The sequence below is a fragment of the Saccopteryx leptura genome, chromosome 2 (assembly GCF_036850995.1).
Source record: "Saccopteryx leptura isolate mSacLep1 chromosome 2, mSacLep1_pri_phased_curated, whole genome shotgun sequence".
NCBI classification, from domain to species: domain Eukaryota; kingdom Metazoa; phylum Chordata; class Mammalia; order Chiroptera; family Emballonuridae; genus Saccopteryx; species Saccopteryx leptura.
This window is the reverse complement of record NC_089504.1, coordinates 251,949,324-251,970,173: the sequence shown is the minus strand read 5'-3', so window position 1 is coordinate 251,970,173 and position 20,850 is coordinate 251,949,324. Positions and strand designations below refer to the sequence as shown.

Genomic DNA, 20,850 nt, shown 5'->3' with positions numbered 1-20,850 from the left:
TTAAATGAAAGGACATGGCACCTTCCCCTCACTCCCTAGACCCATAAAAATCAGGTGAGGGCTATTGCATCCCCTAGGTCCTGTGATTGTTGCCACATTGTGTCCTAGATCGCATTGTGGATACTGTGTTTCCTACCAAGTCAAAATGAGTCCTTTCTCATTCCAAGAGAAGTGTTGGAGTTTCTGCATTTACCCTACTATCTTCTCCCCTTTCCCTTGATTAGTGCCTCCCCACTATCCTGTGGTGTGCTGCCCCACTTCGGGCCCTCAGATGTGTAGCAAGAGGCCAGCTCGAGGGAGAGCCACATTTGGGAGCCAGCGAAAACGCCGGAAGTCAGTGACACCAGATCCCAAGGAAAAGCAGACATGTGGTGAGAAGTTCAAGGGTCCCAGAGGGGCAGTAGGGATGCTCATCCTTGTGAGACTCCCTTTGAATGCTGTCACAGAGTGAAGTTGAATGGTGGTCTCTGGGGGGAGAATTCTTCTTTGTGGCAGTTCTGCTCAGCTCTCTAGTTAAGACCAGCTCAGAGGGGTGCTGTCATGACATCCTTATTGTAGGATGAACCAGGTCATGTATGCAAATGAGCTGTGCCTATTATCTTCTAGAAGCAAGGTGCTGCTTGAGTGATGGATATGAATTAGGCATGGCCCATTTAAGGGAGCCTCCTGCATTCAGGCAGGTTCAGAGGTACCTAGAAAAGTAGTCCTAGGGAAGAGGGGGTGAAGCTGTCAGGTGCTGTTCTGACTTTGCTACTTGGCTGCTCTTTCAGCCTTTCTAGTACACTCACCCTTCACGGCAACCTTTGTGTTTTTCCTCTTCCCCGCAGACATCAGACTGCGGGTTCGAGCTGAATATTGCCAGCATGAGACTGCTCTGCAGGGCAACGTCTTCTCAAATAAGCAGGACCCACTTGAGCGCCAGTTTGAGCGCTTTAACCAGGCCAACACCATCCTCAAGTCCCGGGACCTGGGCTCCATCATCTGTGACATCAAGTTCTCTGAGCTCACCTACCTCGACGCATTCTGGCGCGACTACATCAACGGCTCGTTACTAGAGGCACTTAAAGGTGTCTTCATCACAGACTCCCTCAAGCAGGCTGTGGGCCATGAAGCCATCAAGCTGCTGGTGAATGTGGATGAGGAGGACTATGAGCTGGGCCGACAGAAACTCCTGAGGAACTTGATGCTGCAGGCCTTGCCCTGACCTCCCCTCTCATGGGACTGGTCCCACCACTCACCTCTGGAGCGGACATACTGTTCTGTGGGGTTTGTTCTCTCCCCTTCCAACCAATCACACCCTGCCTTTTTTTTTTTTTTTTTTTAAGGAAAAGACAAAGGAAAACGGAAGTGGTGTTCCCCACCCCTCCCTGCACCCATGTGCCTGGGCTCCCCAATTCCTTCTCCACTCACCCCTGACTTGTCTGCAGCCACCTTACCACTGAGCCGTGAAACAGATGTGTAGGGAGAAGCAGAGTCTTTAGGACAGTCTTTGTAAGGGACTGAAGTGAACATTGCATCTGGGTGCACTGAGGGGCTGTTAGTACTTCTGGCTTTATGAGGGCTCTTAAATTTTGTCTGAAAACCAAAGGGCTGTGAGTAAGGGAGCTGTGATGTGTGGAAGGTGAGACTCTGAAGTGTATTTTGGAAATTAATCACCACCCTCTCCCAAATTATAGTAGTTTTTTTTTTTAAAAAAAAGAAGCTGTGGCCCTTTCCACTCTCTCCTGGCCTCTGGTGCTGCTCCTCTCTGCCTTGTTTCTTCCATTCCATGGCTGAAACCTCTGCCTGGTATGGCTCCTCCTTTCCCCCTTGTCCAGCCTTCTTCAAGGGAAAATAGGTGAGAGGACTAGGTCAGCCTAGTCAGCCCTCCCAACTGTGGGGTGTGTGTTTATACATGCCCTGGGGGGGCGGGGGGGTGATGCAGCGGTTAAAACACTCCCCCTGAAAAGGGGAAGGGGGAGTGTGACACTTTCCTTCCATGTGCAAGTGAAAATAAATTAAGGTACCCTGCAGCCCTTTCCCCTTTACTTTCTTCTGGCATGGGCAAAGGGCATTACAGGTGAAAGTGAAGTAATTCAGTATCAACTCCCTTCTTTTTCCTTCCCCATCCTCCACCCCACCCCCGTGCTCTGGAGCATGGGGCTGGGACATGCACTGAGTGTTGCACTTTTATCTGGGTAGGAGGCATGTTGAATGAGCCAGGAAGCCTAGAACCGGAGCCGAGTCCAGCTGGTACACCACCACCTCCCCTTTCAGCTCCCAAAGGAGATGTCCAGACACAGACTTTATGATTATATTTTTTTCAGTGCCAGTGCTGCTCAGCCCTCAGCATAATTTCAGTTTTCATGAAATAAACAGTGACTATATAAAATTTCACCTTTTTGAAACTGAAAATCTGAGCTCAGGTGAGTTTTTCCCCTCCCCCCCCCAAGAAGCAGAGCCTTTGTTCCTTCAAGAATCAGGGTTCTCCAAGTGAAAGGAGGTGCCCTTGGGTCCCACCTATAGGTTACAGCAATACCAGCTCACAGTGGGGTCTCAACTCACGAAAATCTTAAGATTGCGGTATACCCAGATGGCCATAGAGATCAGGCCTGCGGTGCTGGAACACAGGCAGCTGTTGGCGCATCTGTCGCAGGTAACTGAGGTCAATTCGGGCAAGGCAGAGGCCGGGTCCCTCAGAGCAGCAGGCCACCACTGTTCCCCAGGGATCCACCACCATGCTGTGGCCGTAACTTGCTCTCTTCTCGTGGTGGCGTCCACACTGTGCTGCTGCCACGACATAGCACTGGGTTTCAATGGCACGGGCCCGCAGCAGCGCCTGGGGAGATGTGGCAGCTGGTGGGGAAGTGACAGGCCACCCTACCCATCGTGACCATTCTGTAATTGCCTAGGAGTGATTTATAACATTAACTATTCCTTAACAAAGGAGAGACAACAGTCTGGGAAATTAATTTTTCCACTAGGTGGAAAAGGGGAGGAAATCTAACTGGTAGGGCTGAGGGAAGCAAATAAGGTTAAAGAGAAGGCCTGCATGTTCTGAAGAGTTCCTCTTACCTCCCAGTGGGCTGGGCCTGTTACAGATCCAAAAGCTGAAGGGTAGGTAAGTATTTCTGCTCCAGCCTGAGCCAGTGCCAGAGAGATTTCAGGGAACCGCATGTCATAGCAAATAGCCAGACCAACCTGGAATGAAAAAACTGGCCTGTTTGTCACAGCATCTAGCCCCTACTCTACTCCTTAGGGCTTTCTATCTACTACCATGTCTCAGGACTCCTCTTGTTCTGCTCCTTCCCTACTCTTCACAACTCATACCTTGCCTGCTGGTGTGCTGACAGGTGACTCAAGACTGGGCCCAGGCAAAGTAGTGTTGCTTTCACGCATAGGCCCTTGCCCTGGAATCTCTACATCACACAGATGTGTCTTCCTATACGTGGCCACTACTGACCCTGGAGTAAAAGAAGGAATATTTGGTGTTGGTGCTGTAGAAGCCCAGTTTAGCTCATCTCCTCCTAAGGAGGAGCCCTTGGCCAAGAAAACAGAGTTGATAAACATAATTCTAGAGAATCTTGGTTTAGGTGGAAGAGCCTGGGAAAAGGCAGGCTAAAGAGTTGTGCAGTCTCACCCTTGTTGTTCAGAAGCACATGACAATTGTAGATTTTCTGAGTCTGCTCCCAGTCTTGGCCACGCTCATGGAAACCACCCAAGGACAGCCAGAGTCCGCATTCCCTGGGGGCAGTGGACACTGGCACTCTTCCCAAGGCTCCACCCTCACTCTGGCAATCCAGACACTGCCCAACAAAGAAACGACCTTTCCCTCCCCTATTTCCTGATACCTGGCAAGCTGGGCATATTCTCCCAAAAGGTTCCCTCCCAGTGGCTCAGACAGGTGTAGAGTCTCTGCAGGGTCCCGTGCAATGAAGTCAAATGCTTCTGGCAGGAAAGCCAGACAAGCACCCAGACTGGCAGCCTCTTGAACCAGCTCAGCACAAGCTTTAAAGTTCTGCTGCTTGTCTGGTGTTGATGTTACCTGGCACACAGCCACCAGGGGCAGTTTCCAGGAGGAAGAGGAGACAGCCATGGCTCTGCGCCTGTGAATGGTGCAGGCAGAAATTATTTCCCAGCATGGGAAAACCAAAGTTCAATGATAAGAGGTTCAAATGGGGAGGCAGGAAGGCTGACCTTCCTTTTGGTTCTGCTCTCACAAGGCACAACGACCTACCTATCAAAAGTCGGGTGGATGGTTTGGTACCTCACTGTTCCCCACCATCATTCATTTCACAAAACATTTATTGAGCATCAACTGTGTACCAGACACTGACACTGAAGATACAAACATGTTACCTTGGCTGAGTACAAAGTACTGAGAGTCGAGGTAGCCCTCGTCCAGGACAAAGAAGGGACAGGAGGTGCTGAAGGGGCCTGACGACCACGCCGAGCCTGAGGAAAGTGAGAAATCAGGACACCAACCCCTCCCTCAAGCAATACACTTCCATGATTCTCTGACTCCTCTCTTCACATTGTGAGCCTGAATCAGGGCCTTGCCGGTGAAAACCCCCAAGTCTTCGAAAACACTTTTTACTCTAAGTAATTATGAGGTGGGAAGACGCAGGAAATCTCCACTTCCAGCGACCTGGCATGAAGCTGAAGCCCTGTCCCCTGCCAAGCGCTTCTGCAGCTGAAAAGTCACCTCCCAGAAACCTGCTCGGTTTCGCCCTCCCCTAGGCTGCACCTGCAGAGCTGTCCCGCTCCCGGAATTTCGGAGGGGCCGCCCGCCTGCTCCCACCACCGATCGCGCCCCTCTCCGCTCAGCCCCTCCTCCCCCTCCTCGCTGGCGTCTCTGCTGCGCAGGTGACGGCACCGCAGGTGGCATGCACCCCGGCGGGCGGCACAGGGAACAGGCCCTACATGGAGATACAGCTGGGACAATTCGCCGGACCCAAACCAGACAGGCGCGGGGAGGCCGAGGCGCCGAGGCGAGGGGGGCGGAACCCACGTGCGGCCGGAAGTGACGCACAGGGTCGCGCTGCGCGCCGGAAGCCCGCGGGCGACGAAGATGGCGGAGAGTAGCGGTCGCGCCGGCAAGAGCAGCGGGAGCGGCGCGGGGAAGGGGGCGGTGTCGGCCGAGCAGGTAAGGAGAGAGAGGGCGCAGGAGGGCAGCCTGCTGCGTCCGGAGAAGGCGCGCGGAGAGGGGCCCGCGGCCGTGCGGGCTTTCCTTCCAGTCCCGCGTTTGCGTGGCCACCGGGGAGGGGAGGAGGGTCCTGGAGAAGCCCCGGAGCCGCGGGGCCGAGCAGACGGTTGGGAAGTGAAAGCCACGCTCCTGGGTTGCTGGGCGAGCCTCCGGGAAGGGAGCCCCGAGATGCAGGGCCTGGGAAGATGCCCAGGTCTGACAGGAGAGGGGTCCTCACTTTTCCCACTTCTCCGCACCCCAGACAGGCCGTGGCTGGGCACCGCAGCTCATAACCAACCCCCGGGCGTTAGTCTGCGGGCTAGTCCGGTAGTCGGCTACTTGACCCTGCAATTAAGTTGACACTCGCAGTCAACTGCGGAGCCACATGACGCACACGCCGGATCAATCTAACTGGTTTGATTCGGGAGTCATTATTAGATTGAATTTTTGTACAGACCAGGAACTTTTTCCTAATTCGAGTTTGCACGCACACGCACACACACACACACACACACACACACACACCGCCTAACTTCAGGAAACATTTTACAAATTAGTCAGAAAGCCCTTAGTGGTTTGGGCAAAACCATGGCTAGTGTTTAACAGAAGCGGGAAGAACTCTACATGACAGAAAGGAAAACATACTTAAACAATAGCTCTTTTAATTACAGATTAGTTTACCAGTAATTTGTTGAACAGTTAGGCAAACGTTTCTGTATGAGAATTTTTTTAAACTCCCTTGCCATCAAGGAGTTCTAATCTGGTTGGGGAAAATGAGTGATACAATATGATAATATGAAGCAGAAGAGGTTTAAAGTGCTATAGTATTTCGAAGAAGGAGGAAGAGAGTTTCAGACTTGGAGAAAAAGGGAACAGAGAGGAACCTAATAGTTTTTGAGGGTATACCATGTGCCAGACACTCTGCTGGGTAAGGAGGAACAGATAAATGAAATAGATCTTGTTGTCAAGTTAGCTCACAGACAGTTAAGACAAGTCAAACAATAAGATTTACAGTGTTCCACACAGGCCCTTCTTTATGGCAGGGAGATGAGGGACCCTATTGAGTATGAGGTTATGGGATTGGGGTAGAGGGGTTGGGACAAGGAAGGAAGCTGTGGTGTATGTGTGTCGTCTAGGACCATAGGAAGTGCACTGGGGGTCAGACATAGGTGTGTTTGAATCACATTTCTAATATTTACTATCTATGACCACCCATGAGTTATTAATCTTGGCCTTTTCCTCCTGTAAAAACATAATGGTACCTACCTCATCTTTGTGTTTTATTAGGCAAGACAGTGCATGCAGGCCTGACCTGTGGTGGCGCAGTGGATAAAGCGTCGACCTGGAAATGCTGAGGTCGCCGGTTTGAAACCCTGGGCTTGCCTGGTCAAGGCACATATGGGAGTTGATGCTTCCAGCTCCTCCCCCCTTCTCTCTCTCTGTTTCTCTCTCCTCTCTCTCCCTCTCTGTCTCTCTCTCTCCCCCCCCCCTCCTCTCTAAAAATGAATAATAAAAAAAAAAAAGACAATGCATGCAGAATATTTTGCACAGTGACTGGAACATAGTATGTGCTTAGTAAATGCTAGTTCCTTTGTTTTCTAGAAGAGATAATCCTTCAGCTAAGTTTTAAAGGCTGATTAGTCAAACAAAAAAAGAAGTGGAGGCTTTTCTAGGTAGAGGAGCAATGTGTCTAAAAGCACCGGGGTTGCCTGACCAGGTGGCACAGTGGATAGAGCATCAGATTGGGATGCAGAGGACCCAGGTTCAAGACCCCGAGCTCACCAGCTTGAGCGCGGGCTCATCTGGTTTGAGCAGAGCTCACCAGCTTGGACCAAGGTCACTGGCTCGAGCAAGGGGTTACTCGGTCTGCTGAAGGCCTGCGGTTAAGGCACATATGAGAAAGCAATCAATGAACAACTAAGGTGTCGCAATGAAAAATGATGATTGATGCTTCTCATCTCTCTGTGTTCCTGTCTGTCTGTCCCTATCTATCCCTCTCTCTGACTCTCTGTCTCTGTTAAAAAAAAAAAAAAAAAAAGAACCAGGGTTGCCCTCACTAGATATAGCTTGATTGGTTAGAGCATTGTCCTGATATACAAGGTTTTGAGTTCGATTCCTCAGTCAGGGCACATACAGGAACAGATTGATGTTTCTCTCTCTTACTCTCCTTCCCTCTCTTTCCCTCTCTCTCTCCTTCTCTCTCCCTCTCTCTCCTCTCTTCCTCTCTATCCTTCTGTCTCTCTCTCTCTCTCCTTCCCTTTCTCCTTTCCTCTCACTCTAAAATCAACAATTTCTTTTCTAAGTAAATAAAAGGACTAAGGCATGAAAATGTCTGACATGCCTGACCAGGCAGTGGCGCAGTGGATAGAGCGTCGGACTGGGACACAGAGGCCCCAGATTTGAGACCCCGAGGTCGCCAGCTTGAGCAAGGGGTCACTTAGTCTGCTGTAGCCCCCCCCCCCCCCCCCGTCAAAGCACATATGAGAAAGCAATCAATGAACAACCAAGGTGCAGCAATGAAGAATTGATGCTTCTCATCTCTCTCCCTTCCTGTCTGTCCCTATCTCTGACTCTCTCTGTCTCTGTCACCAAAAAAAAAAAAAAAAAAAAAAAAAAAAAAAAGACTGACATGTTTGGGAAAAAAGGATAAAATGAATCCAGGATGTTTTTCTCAGGTTTCTGTCTTTGATGGATGCTGGTACCATAAGGACTATTGGTAGATAGACATGTTATTGGGGAGAAAATAGGTTTATTTTAGGATTAAAATTTTTTTCTTTGATTAATATTAGAGAGAGAGAGGAAGGGAGAGACAGACAGAAACATAAATCTGTTCCTGTATGTGCCCTGGCCTAGGATCAAACTGGCAACCTTTGTGCTTCAAGACAATGCTCTAACCCAGTGGTAGTCAACCTGGTCCCTACCGCCCACTAGTGGGCGTTCCAGCTTTCATGATGGGCAGTAGCGGAGCAACCAAAGTATAAATAAAAAGATAGATTTAACTATAGTAAATTGTTTTATAAAGATTTATTCTGGGCCCTGGCCGGTTGGCTCAGCGGTAGAGCGTTGGCCTGGCGTGTGGGGGACCCGGGTTCAATTCCCAGCCAGGGCACATAGGAGAAGTGCCCATTTGCTTCTCCACCCTCCCCTCCTTCCTCTCTGTCTCTCTCTTCCCCTCCTGCAGCTGAGGCTCCATTGGAGCAAAGATGGCCTGGGCGCTGGGGATGGCTCCTTGGCCTCTGCCCCTGGCGCTAGAGTGGCTCTGGTCGCAACAGAGCGACGCCCCGGAGGGGCAGAGCATCGCCCCCTGGTGGGCAGAGCATCACCCCTGGTGGGTGTGCCGGGTGGATCCCGGTCGGGTGCATGCGGGAGTCTGTCTGACTGTCTCTCCCCGTTTCCAGCTTCAGGAAAAAAAAAAAAAAGATTTATTCTGCCAAACTTAGCGAAAATCTGACATAAAGTACCTGGTAAGTAATTATTATTATATGCTTTAACTTGCTGTAACTCTGCTTTATAAATTTTATAAAGTAAAGTTACTTCATAAATCACCATTATTGTGGAACCAGTGGGTGGTTAGAAAATTTTACTACTAACAGGTACAAAAGTGGGCAGTAGGTATAAAAAGGTTTACTACCCCTGCTGTAACCAACTGAGCTATCTCGCCACAGCTATTTTAGGATTTTTCTTTTTCTTTTTTTAAGATCAAGAGAGAAAGAGGAACAGAGGGAGATGAGAAGCATCAACTCATGGTTGCAGCACCGTAGCTGTTTATTGATTGCTTTCTCATATGTGCCTTGACCAGGGGACTCTAGCGAAGCCAGTGACCCCTTGCTCAAGTCAGTGACCTTTGGACTCAAGTCAGCGACCATGGGGTCATGTCTATGATCCCATGCTCAAGCTGGCAATCTTGCGCTCAAGTTGGGGAGCCCATGCTCAAGCTGGCGACCTTGGGGTCTTAAACCTGGGTCCTCAGCACCCCAGGCCAACGCTCTCTCCATTACACCACTGCCTGGTCAGGCTACAGTGACTTTTGAGTGGCAGCTGTGTGTGTGTTGGGGGGGTGCGTTGTGAATGGGAAAGCTGGATACCCACCTTATGATCAAACTGCTTCCCAACCATGCCTCAGTTTCCCTGTGGTTGCCTGGACCAGGTTGGGGGGTGAATCCGTGGGAAGGAAAAGAGCTTCCCTGAAACCATGAGATAACATCCAATGTGTGATAATTAAAATTATAACACAGGATGCTCCCTTCCCATTTCCCCCAGCTCTACCCACCCCTGCCATAGTGGATCTCAAAGCAGCATCAGGGTGGGGCTGCTCCCCAGCCCTAACCCTAACTTTAACCTTAACCTGAGTTCTGAGGAGGGGAAGGGGCTCACCAAAGTGGAGGTGGAGAGAAACTGGGGAGTTCTGGCATCCAGTCTGGCCCTTATGGTCCTTGAGGAAGAGGTCACTACCATGGTCCTTGCTGAGAGCTGGGATCTAGAGCCAGAGAGGGGTCGTGGTCCAGAGGCAGGGTTATAGTCCGGGTCACAGCTAAGCTCCTCTGTAGGTGCTCCAGTAGCTTTGTACCCCCTCCCCCCCCTTATATAACAGGTGCTTATTCCCTACCAGTTGTTACTGTAAGGTGGACCAGCAGGTGTCTCACACACAGTAGGCACTCAGTAAGTGTCTGGTACATGGAATTCCAGGCAGACCTAAGTTAGAAATTGCAACCGTGGGTCCTCTCCTATTCCAAGGTAGGTGTCCACCAGTGCATCTTTGTAAAGCCTGTGATTCTATGTTGTTTCTTGACCCTGTGCCATTTCTACTGTCTCCTCACTCACTTCTTACGTCTCTCATCTTAGGTAATTGCTGGCTTCAACCGCCTTCGGCAGGAACAGCGGGGCCTAGCATCCAAGGCAGCTGAGCTGGAAATGGAGTTGAATGAGCACAGGTGAGGCAGCCTGGAGGTACAGACAGTAGGAAAGTGGGACGGCAGTTTGTAGGGGAGGGCTGCAGTAGCGTGGCCTGAATTCTGAGACCCTGCCTTGTTGTCCTGCCCCAGTCTAGTGATTGATACCCTGAAGGAGGTAGATGAAACCCGCAAATGCTTCCGCATGGTTGGAGGGGTGCTGGTAGAGCGCACGGTCAAAGAGGTGCTGCCTGCCTTGGAGAACAACAAGGAGCAGGTGAGCAAGAGTCCTTGAGGAGAGATCTGGACACCCAGGGGGTCAGCAGAGGGAGTCCAAGGATTTAGGAAATAGGTAAGGAAAGTCTGAGGAGGAGGTCATGTTGCAGACAGAGTGAGAAGAATCTTACTTAGCCTATGCCCTTTATGTTGAACTAGGTCCAGCTCCTAGAACTAGGTAGACTCGGTGGCTGTGTGCCTCCTTCCTTGGGCTCTGTGACATGGCTGATTTGGGGAGAAGTGGTGAAAGCAGTGTTTCTGAATGTGGTCCATGGGTACCTGCATCCATATCACCTGGAGGACTAATTTAAAATGCAGTTTAGTATACCCTCTCCTGATACAGAACCTTTGAAGCTGGGGCCTATGGAGTGGCATTTTAAAAATAAGCAGCCCAGGTCATTCCTGTGTACACTAAGGTTTATAAACAGTTGTGTTTAGAAAGGAATAATTTTAGTGTCTGGGCTCTATTGTGACTACCTGGTTTAAAGTGAGGTTAGAGATTATCATCTCTTCTTCACTTCCCCCAACCCTACTCCATATTGTGGGGAAGGAAAGGCTGAAATCCTTATGTAACATCTGTCACTTGCCTTCTAGATACAGAAGATCATTGAGACACTGACACAGCAGCTTCAGGCAAAGGGAAAAGAACTAAATGAATTCCGGGAAAAGCACAACATTCGTCTCATGGGGGAGGACGAGAAGCCGGCCAAGGAAAACTCAGAAGGGGCTGCTAAGTCCAGCTCAGCCGGAGTGTTGGTCTCCTAGGGACCAAGGCTTTTGCATTTTTTCCTTCCCTGACTCCCACTTCTTCTAACTTCTCTTTATTGTTGTTGTTATTTTCTCTGCTATTGTAATATTTTTTGTTAATTAAATGTTTTGGTCAGAATGCTGAGCTCTAGCCTGAAGCTTTGACACACCGTGAGGGATGGAATTTGCATGGGGCAGGGAAAAGCGTATGTTTTGTGGCTTTTGGTTCCATCGGGTTAAAGGCTCACAATATCAGAGGAGGTCCCATATTTTATCCTATCCCATGCATATAAAGATGTGCCTACTTATTTTACTACCCTCACCCCAAAAGATTCAGAGACAAATGTTGACTCTTATGTTGAAATTGAATTACCTTTGACATGAGGCAGGTAGTAGCTCTGTTGATAATGCTTTATAAATTTACAACAAAACAGGCTTGACAGTATGTGTTGGCACCATTCTTTTTTTTTGTTTTTATTTTTATTGATTTTAGAGAGAAAGAGGTCGAGAGATAGGAACATCCATCTATTCCCTGCATGTGCCCTGACTAGGGATCAGACCAGCAACCTTTGTGCTTTGGGACAGTGCTCTAACCAACCGAGCTATCCGGCCAGGGCTCGGCACCATTCTTTAGATAAAGAGGTCCAGGGTGCAAACCTGTGGACTAGCTGTCCTTCCATCCTCACCAAAACCTCCAACCAGATAAAGCTGATCATTCCAAAGGCAGGTCCGATGGCCCACGCGTTTCAGTGCACGGTCGGTACAGGGGAAATGGAACCACAGAGGAGGAGACTTGCCTGTTGGGTAAGGCAGAGAGGGTGGTTATTGGCAGTAGCACTTTGGCACCCATGGGGCTCTTAAGACCAGAGCCTGATCCTTTTTTTCCTCATCACTTGACTGTTGGGCTCCTTCAAAAGTAATATTCTGTGTATTCCTTTAGCTTGTCTACTTCTTCCTTCTCCTTACCCCATCACTCTTCCCACTTTCTTTCCATGGTCTTCAGGTCCTATCCTCCCACCTTTTCCCCTCCTCAACTATTAAGCAGGCTCTCACGGGTATCGTAGATGTAGAGGTCATTGCAGATGGTGTCCCTAGCTCTGGTCAGAGTTTCTCCACCAAAGAGCACAGCAAAGGGCCCGATCACAGAACAGGAGAGATGCCGTAGTCCCCGAGGCCCCTGCGGGGAACCCTGCCCACTGCTCACAAGCTTTGTGAGCTGTTCCATCAAGCGGGGGGCAACAGGTGGCTCCTCCTTGGGGAAGAAAGAAGGGACTGTGGTGGAGGAATTTGAGCGTCACAATTTTAACCGCCTTCCACCCTAAGCAACGTGTACTACCTTAATCTTCCCATGACTCCAGTGCCCAGCTACTTCCGGTTCAGCTGAGTTGCAACCCCCAAAGAGCAGCAGCTGATGACCTGCGCGGGGCCCCAGAGTTGGGAGCAGGGCAGCACAGTGCCCTGAGCGGGAGACTGAGTGGCAGCCTTCTTCCTTATAGCTGTGGATGTGCACAGGTCAGACCTCAGTTGGGGTTCCGGAAACTGGAAGTGCTGTGCTGTCTTTTCTCCACCCCCTTCGCCAAGGACAGACCGGAGGCAGGGACAGCGGGTAGGTCGGAGAAGCAACAGTAATGGGAGAGCTCAGCTATCTTATCCGTCCTGAGAAGGAGGCTGCCAGGGTGAGGATGCGGATGAACTGTTCGCGACACTGTTTAGCGTGGCTTTTCCAGGCAGATGAAGGAAGGGGGCCATACCAGTAGGTGCAGGCGCCGGGGTCCAGCTTCAATGTGAAGATGCTTCCGTAGCGGCGCTGAGTGCGGATCCCACCCTCTCGGCCGGCCACGCGCAGCTCTCTGTCTGAGAGGCGGGTGCAGGTGTGACTACTGAGGCCGACAGGAGAGCAGCTGCCGGGGGCCTCGGTCCACGCCTCCCACTCTCCGTGCTCGGTGTCCAGGGCAGCCACAGTGGCCAGGCGGCGCGCCCCGTCCCAGCCGCCCACCGCGCAGACCCAGCGCCCATCCAGCGGAGCCGCGTCGTGGTGACTGCGCCTGGGGCCGCCCTGCACTCCCATCCGCACCGCCTGGTCCCCCGCCAGGTCCAAGACCACCGTGTCACCGCTCGGCTCCGTCTCCCCTCCGGTCAGGAGGCCCCCCACCAGATAGAGCCGACCCCGCAGTTCGGTGCAAGAGTGGAAGGCCCGCGCCAAAAGCGCGTCCTGGGCCACTGGCCGCCAAGTCCAGCGTGAGCCCCCCACCGGGCCCACTGGTGCAGCCATGGCCCAGGGGCGAAGTACAGGGGAGGCTGCAGACCCGCGGGGCGCCTTCCACCGCCGTAGCCTAGCAACCACGCCGCGGCCGCAGCGCGACTACGCAGCAAACAGCAGGTCGCAAAGCGCCGATCCCCGTGGCGACGGGAGGCCAGCGGATCCGGGTTCCACAGCGTTGTCGCCGCGGCGACAGGAACTGAGCGAGATGACTACAAACCCTGGAAGACGGTTACCCGCCGACAGCCGCGGACGGTGGGTCCTCGGAGGGACCCGGCCCCTAAGTGGCGAGCTGACCCGGGCGTGAAGCTCGCGGCACAGACGTTGCTCGGCCAATGCTGGGCGCGCTCTCCGTCCGGCCGCCCGGGGGCAGCAGAGCCCGGTCTTTAGGGCTTGTGGTCAAGGCCGCAAGAGGACACAGGCGCTGCGGCATCTGGAGTCGGAATTAAGGTCGCGAGTGTCTCCTAACAAGACCCAGGCGGAGCTGCTCAGCTTTAGGAGCTGGGTGGGGGTGGAGCAAGGAAACAGACTCCTGCCCCTGCTGGTGTCTTCCTTTTATTCAAGTCGGGTCCCTGCGCTGCTTCTCACCTGTTCCCCCAGGAACCAATGATGAATGAAGAGGCCCAGATCAAGCGACTAGTTCCAGCCACAGCAGGAAATGCAGACAACATTTCTGCTCCCGGCGGAGCTCGGTGGGACAGAAACAGCACTCATATCTCCGGGGCTGGGCTGTGCATGGGGGTGATGACTGCTGCTTTTGCCTCTGGTTTCTACACATCAACTTGATTTCCATCAGGTCCGTGAAATTGAGGACATAGAGAGTGGGCAGAGCTTTGACCCTCCTGACCCTGACTCAGAGATAACAGCGTGGGGCAGGTGTGGTCAGGAAGGCACAGCTAGAGAGCCTGTTCCTAGTGTACCTTAAAGCTGAGACTCAAATACAGCTTTGCAAGTCTCTGCTCACCCAGCTATTGCTTTCCTTCACTCTGATGTGGAGGATCCGGTTTCCTCAGTTCATGGTATAAATCTCTAATAAATCACTAACTTCTAATGTCCTTGGCTAAAGTCTGAAAGCGAGTATTCTCCCTAAGGCTTGTGGCTGGCTAACCTCCCAACAGCTGGATTCAGATCTGTCAGACTGGGAATTTAGGGGAGGAGCTGCCTGAGGGGTGGGGTTATTTTGCTTAAATTTTATTGGTTGTATGCCTATTTGGGGCTCTTCTTTCACTCAAGTCTTTGGCTGTTCTTTCTGCCAGATTCATTTTCTGCCTCTTCTGGACTGGACAGGACAGGGAACTCCCCCCCCCAGGGGCCTTCCAGCCCCTCTCTTCCAGCTTCTGCTGATTGAGTCTGCAGCATTTGGCCTCTCACGTGGACCAAGAGCGATGCCTCGCATACTCCTTGGCTGCAGCCGCTTTGGTCCTGTACCTCCTCTGCAGTGTCCAGCCACTGTAGCTCCAAACAGACCCAGGGTGAGGAGCTGCCCAGGACTGTTACTGCCCTGGTTACTCTGAACCCATACTAGTATTTTAGAGGATTCAGGGGGGAAAAATCCAGATTGAAAAAGAACAAGAAACAGCGAGGAAACAAGCCAGTCTGCACTTGTATAGCCTGTACTTGACACCCCAGGCAGCATCTGCAACGTCCTGTGAGTGACAGGAGCACTGAAGGGCATGGAGATAATGGGACCAAAGAGCTGTGAGGCAGGCAGGGGGGCAGCCAGGGCTGCTCTTTCTCTGGACCGGCTAATAATAGCCAGGGGTGGGGGTGGGGTGGGGTAGGACAGGTCGTCCTGAAAGTCTCCTGACCTTGATTTGACCCTATGAGTTGGGTCTGACTTGGCCTTTTCTGGCAAGCAAGGATCTACAGTTCCAGCCTCAAATCTATGCCTCCTGGTCTCAGACCTTCACAAAACTCTTAGCCTGTTTTCTCCTTGCCTTTTCACAAAACTCCTCTTAGCCTGTGTTCTCCTTGCCTTCACCCATTTGCCGACCAAACTGTCCCTGGTTCTCAGCGTTGTTCAGCACACACAGCCAGCCAACAATGGGACCCTAGAAGTCTTAGCCGCACTCTGGAGAGTCCCACAGTTTCCTCTGCCCTTGTCTCCCAGGCTCCCCCACGGTTCCCACCCTTTTTCTGCCCCTTCCTCTGTTGTCCACTGTAAAGCCAGTTGCCACGGCCAGTATCACAGCCACCTGGCCCATGCAGGTTCACATTGGATTCAGACAGTTGGTAAAGAAACAACAGCCAAAAACTGATGGGTCATCATCTTTAATCCTAGCTTGCACCTGGAGGGCAAGTAAAAACACACACTGGGCTCCAAAACCCACTCATTCAGTGCTCACAAAGCTACTGACTTATCCGAGTTTTCCTAGAATCAAAGGTTTCTAGCTCACCAGACTTATTCACCTCTGTTCCCCATCTCCTTCCTTCTCCCTGCACAAACTCTGCACAAACTGGCTTTTCCTTCAGCATGCTGCCATCTTGGCTGCTTCTCCTGGCCTCCTCCACGTGGCCTTTCTCTGCTCTCCTCTCTAATGCCAATCTCAGGAACGAGAGAACAAGCTCCCGGTCTGCCCCATTTTATAGTCCAGAAATCAAAACCTTTCATCCAATATACAAAATAGGGAAGTAAAGTCACTTATCTGAGGCATGATGGGATTGCACCACCCTACATCAAAAAGGGTGGGAAAGGCTTAGTCCTAAAACCAAGCCCCAGGTTACAAGGATCCTGCCTGCCCACAGACCACCCCCAACACACATTAATATAATTACACCCATTCCAAGCATAAGGGCAACTAATATCATCACCTGGGAGACGGGCTTCCACGTGGGCAGGGCCATCCTTTTTTTTTTTTCATTTTTCTGAAGCTGGAAACGGGGAGGCAGTAGACAGACTCCCGCATGCGCCCGACTGGGATCCACCCGGCATGCCCACCAGGGGGCGATGTTCTGCCCCTCTGGGGCGTCGCTCTGTTGCATCCAGAGCCATTCTAGCGCCTGAGGCAGAGGCCACAGAACCATCCCCAGCGCCTGGGCCATCTTTGCTCCAATGGAGCCTCAGCTGCAGGAGGGGAAGAGAGAGACAGAGAGAAAGGAGAGGGGAAGGGGTGGAGAAGCAGATGGGCGCCTCTCCTGTGTGCCCTGGCCGGGAATCAAACCCGGGACTCCTGCACGTCAGGCCGACACTCTACCGCTGAGCCAACCGGCCAGGGCCAGCGCCATCTTTAACAAAGTGAGCACAATATATTTTATCTGCCCAACATCCACTGATCCTTCTACATTTTCCCACAGCTTATTCTGGCCAGCTGACACCTGACCACATGCCTTCGTGGCCCCAATTCTGGCTCTCCACTCTCAGCCCAGCCAGAATAAGGACATGGAAAAACAGAAGGATAGAGGAATGACAGCAAGGGGCCTCTGAGACATGAGCTGGAAGGAGCCGGAGAGAAAGGTGGATACGTAAGCAGACTTGGGGAATGGAATCAGGTGAGTCAGAATGACGGCAAGATGGGATAAGGATGGGAAAGAACTTGAATTTTTGAGGGACTTGGTGATATTGAGTAGGAAAGTATCATTGGGTCACTGTTGAGTCATCAAAATTGAGGGAAGTACCTGAATGATCCCAGCAGTAGGCAAGGAGGCATCCAGAAGTGTCTCTTTAGGTCTTCCTGTCTCAGTTTTTTATTTTGTCTCAGCTTCTTTGTCTCCTTGAATTACTGCTCTTCACTAACTGTGTGTGTGTGCATTTCTCTCTCCGAGTCTTTCTCTAGGTTTCCCCCTGTCTCACTGTGCCTTGAGCTCTGTCTCTTACCATGTCTACCTTTGTGTTTCTCTCTCTGGGCCTGTACTTTTCTCTCTTTCAGTCTCTCTGTAATGCTGAACAGAACCAGCCCTCTGACTTCTCTGCAAGGGGCTTTAGAACTTCCAGGAGTGGCCAGCCTTCTCCTCTTTGGCTGTGTCCTAGAACTGTTGTGCCAGATTATAGTCCCTCTGCACCGGCAGAGGGTCTTGATTGCTGATGAAGACCTGTGTGAGCTTCCTTGTGTGGAACATTTTCAGGGAATAGGATTTCCTCACAGAAGACTTAGAGCACAGAGGCCTGGGCCCTGGAGGGGACCAGACTGCTGAGGGGAGGGTACACTGCAGGCTTTTTTCCTCTGACCTCTCCTGAGAGCTCATGGTCAGTGCTCCCTGATCCTGCTGATGACCTCAGGTGAAGGACTCTGCTGTTACTTGATCCCTAGACCTTTTATGCCACATCTAGAATTGCAGGGGAAACTGAAGTTCAGGAAGACCTCCAGGTGGCCTGGAGGGAGGTCCATGATGCATGGGTCTGGGCAAGATGCTCAGGCAGCCTCTGGCTGCCACCTGTTTCTCCCACAGGTGGGGACTTCACGGCTGGATCCTCAGGTCAGAGGCTCCCAGCCTCACTGTCTCTGGGACTGAAAATGGATGCAGGTCAGGGTGAAAGTAGCCAAGGCTAAGAACCAGTCCTGCTGCCATGGGGCCCTGGGTGTCTCAGAGCCAGAAGGCCTCGCCCCAGCTTTCCAGGACCAGGCAGAGAGCGAGCCCGGTGCTCCTGGAACAAGGACCTCTGACCAGGGCGGCTGCATCTGCCTGCTGAGCCCTGACATGGGGCAGGTGGAGCTGCAGAGCTGTGGTGACTTTGGGTCCTAGTAGGGAGAAAAAGGGAATTAGGATTTACAAGGGGAGGCTTACACTAACAAACTTCAAATGGAAATCTGCTCTCAGTTCCCATCGGTTCCTCCAGCAGCAATTTCCCCCTGGTGTTCTGTCCTGTAATGTCCCCCCCCCATACCCAGGGCCTCCCCATGCTTTCCCTAAGCTTTCTTGATCTGTGTCCCACTTCTGCTTGGCAGGTCCCCCATCCCCAGTGCTGGCACAAGGCTGATGCTTGATTGCAGGGTCGTAGGACCTTCCCCTGGGGAGGCAGGAGCCCTGGCTGACAGCCAGGAAGTGGCAGTCCCTGGTTCAGAGAGGAACCGCACACCCCAGCATCCAGTTGAGAAGCTACCATGGCCTGGTGTTACCTGAAGACAGCCATGGGGTTGCTGGCTGGGCTGGCCCCCAGGAGCTGCATTTGTGTCCCCGACAGCCGGGCTCCCTGGGAGAAGCCTAGTTGGTCTGTGATTGCATGGACATGGGAGATGCAGGGGAGCATAGCTGGGGGCCCTCGTAGAATCCCATTGTCACCAAATTTGCAGGACCCCACCTCACCTTTGCTTTTACCTCCTCCTCACTTCTGTACCATCTGCTCTTTTTGCCACTTGGAAGACTGATTCCATGAGGGTTTCTACTGTTGTCCTATTTCTAGAATCTCTAAAAGTATTAGTCCATTCAGGGACCCAGCCAAAGAATAAAGGCATTTGTTTCTTAACCCATGCCCTGATCCCTGACTTCTTGGTCGTATATTTATGGAAGGTTGGGGAGTTCATGGGCTGAGAACGAGAGGTGCTCGGCTCACAACAGTCTACTGAAGAGCAGGACTCAGATGTGGGTTAAGTTGAGCACCTCCTGCCCTGGGGGGGGGGGGTTCACTCCAGCTTCAGAGCTCTTTCAGATCAAGAGATCCAGCCCCCTGGGCTCCAAGGAATGCTGTTAGGTGACCACAAAATGTAGTTGTCATTAGAGGATGGGGCTGGGTACTGGGGATCAGTGGGCCCAGAGGACAGGCTGTCGGGAACAGCACAGCACATGGCAATGTTTAGACGTAATCATGTAGAAAACAGGATGTCATCCTAGCCCAGTAATGCCCAGCCCAAGGAGAGCAGAGGTGTTTTCAGTAGAGGGAAAGATACTGGGGATGAGGTCCCTCCTTACCCCCCAGGAGCAGCGGTGGTGGCAGAAACAGGTCCCATATCCCTGATCATCCCCCACAATGTCAGTCAGCATCCCCAGCACCTTCCTGTACAAAGTGCAAAAACCAAAGCTATGAGCAGATGAAGAAAAACGTGACACCAGATAAACAGAGCTGGACAGAAATGGACCACAGACATGTCCACACCTCTGTGCCAGCGGGTTACACTCTGACTCTCCACTGCTGTCTCTCCAGAAGCCAGTGTCCCCTAGCCTGACTCTCCTCTGACCTGAGAGCTCGCTGCTGAAAAGCAGGACATCACTTCCTAAGGCTCTCTCTCCTCCTCCCCAATCTACCCTCCCAACACTCCAGCCCCTCCCCTCATCCTGCCCCTTCAGTTTGACCCTCACTCTCACTCTTCCTCTCCCCCACACCACCCCACCCATCCCTGGCCCTGCCTGACTCACCTCCAAGTCCCACTGACACAAACAAAAATTTCACCACAACCCACTCCAACCGGTTTGACTCAGGTGTGCAGCTGCTGCGGGGACAGACGGGCTCCAGGCGGGAGCTGGGGCACACGCAGGCAACGCGCTCATGCATCTGTGCACACACGGCCCGGGGACAGGTGCGCCACGTGCACACAGACACGTGGGGGACACAGAGCAGAGGCACTGCTCACTGAGGGCAGGGACCACGTGGTCTGTGCCTTGTCCCCTCCCTGGACTGGCAGAGCGATGCTCACTACACATCAGCTGAATGAACTCAGGCATGCAGGCATGCACACAGGGATAGTGTTTATGCTAAAGGTACACCTGGGCTTGACTGGTTCCCATTCTTAGGGCCCAGAATGTGAGTGGGAGGAGGGTAGGTAGTGAGGCACAAGGGGATTGGGGGTTCAATGAGGAAGAAAGAACAGACCCAGGAGACCAGGCACTGGTCTGGAAAATCTTCCCCAACTGAAACTTCCATGGAGCCCGTACCCTAGACCAGTGGTCCCCAACCCCCGGGCTGCGGACCTGTACTGGTCTGTGGGCCATTTGGTACCGGTCCACAGAGAAAGAATAAATAACTTACATTATTTCCGTTTTATTTGTATTTAAGTCTGAACGATGTTTTATTTTTTAAAAATGACTAGATTCCCTGTTACATCCATCTAAGACTCACTCTTGACGCTTGTCTCAGTCACGTGATACATTTATCCGTCCCACCCTAAAGGCCGGTCCATGAAAATATTTTCTGACATTAAACCGGTCCGTGGTCCAAAAAAGGTTGGGGACCACTGCCCTAGACCTTCCACAGGCTTCATCTCAGAAGAAGGAAGCAAAGGCCTGCGTGTGAGGACGTGTGAACCCTGAGACACTGGAGTACGGCATGAGTGGTGGGGGGACCCAGAGGGAGGTATTTGTTAGATGAGGGAGAGAAAGACCCCTACCTCAAGTAAGGCCACCTCTCATGTTTACGAGGACCTGAGCAGATCATGAAGAAACACTAGTACATCCTGCACACCACCTGGGAAGTCCTGCCTGCCCATGGTGTTTCACACATCTGGAGTTGCAGTGACTTCTTTTTTCTTTAAGCTAGAGAGAGACAGACAGACAGGAAGGGAGAGATGAGAAACATCAACTCATAATCGGCACCTTAGTTGTTCATTGATTGCTTTCTCATATGTGCCTAAACTGGGGGGCTCCAG

General features: G+C 52.0%; 4 protein-coding genes across 12 annotated transcripts in view; 2 read left to right on the top strand and 2 right to left on the bottom strand.

Annotated features, from left to right (window-relative positions):
• Nucleotides 1–1,569, top strand: part of DEDD (death effector domain containing) — a 126,113-nt gene extending 124,544 nt beyond the window's left edge. For all 5 annotated transcript variants that reach the window (XM_066371332.1, XM_066371329.1, XM_066371330.1 and 2 more), the window contains exons 5-6: nt 225–371; nt 828–1,569. In XM_066371332.1, coding sequence (XP_066227429.1) covers nt 225–371; nt 828–1,204 — 524 coding nt within the window. In that variant the 3' untranslated portion in view covers nt 1,205–1,569. The remainder of the gene's footprint in view (nt 1–224; nt 372–827) is intronic.
• A 710-nt stretch (nt 1,570–2,279) lies between these two features.
• Nucleotides 2,280–4,989, bottom strand: NIT1 (nitrilase 1). 5 transcript variants are annotated; one of them, XM_066371323.1, is made up of 7 exons: nt 4,903–4,989; nt 4,339–4,434; nt 3,831–4,085; nt 3,620–3,723; nt 3,310–3,443; nt 3,055–3,180; nt 2,280–2,818 (listed from the first exon to the last, which is right to left on the bottom strand). In XM_066371323.1, coding segments are annotated over exons 1-7 (984 nt in total). In that variant the 5' UTR covers nt 4,905–4,989; the 3' UTR covers nt 2,280–2,551. The 5 variants fall into 5 exon arrangements, with proteins under 5 accessions (XP_066227420.1, XP_066227421.1, XP_066227424.1 ...); XM_066371324.1 differs by having other exon boundaries at nt 2,280–2,769; XM_066371327.1 differs by having other exon boundaries at nt 4,934–4,972.
• PFDN2 (prefoldin subunit 2) lies at nt 4,977–11,221 on the top strand. The gene is made up of 4 exons (XM_066371342.1): nt 4,977–5,125; nt 10,007–10,095; nt 10,207–10,330; nt 10,924–11,221. Exons 1-4 carry the CDS (start codon nt 5,051–5,053, stop codon nt 11,092–11,094), a joined length of 459 nt encoding a protein of 152 aa, XP_066227439.1. The 5' UTR covers nt 4,977–5,050; the 3' UTR covers nt 11,095–11,221.
• A 146-nt stretch (nt 11,222–11,367) lies between these two features.
• On the bottom strand, nt 11,368–13,564 carry KLHDC9 (kelch domain containing 9). The gene is made up of 4 exons (XM_066371322.1): nt 12,828–13,564; nt 12,413–12,572; nt 12,130–12,328; nt 11,368–11,873 (listed from the first exon to the last, which is right to left on the bottom strand). The coding sequence occupies exons 1-4, from the start codon at nt 13,346–13,348 to the stop codon at nt 11,707–11,709; spliced, it is 1,047 nt and encodes a 348-aa protein (XP_066227419.1). The 5' UTR covers nt 13,349–13,564; the 3' UTR covers nt 11,368–11,706.
• Nucleotides 13,565–20,850: the final 7,286 nt, after the last annotated feature.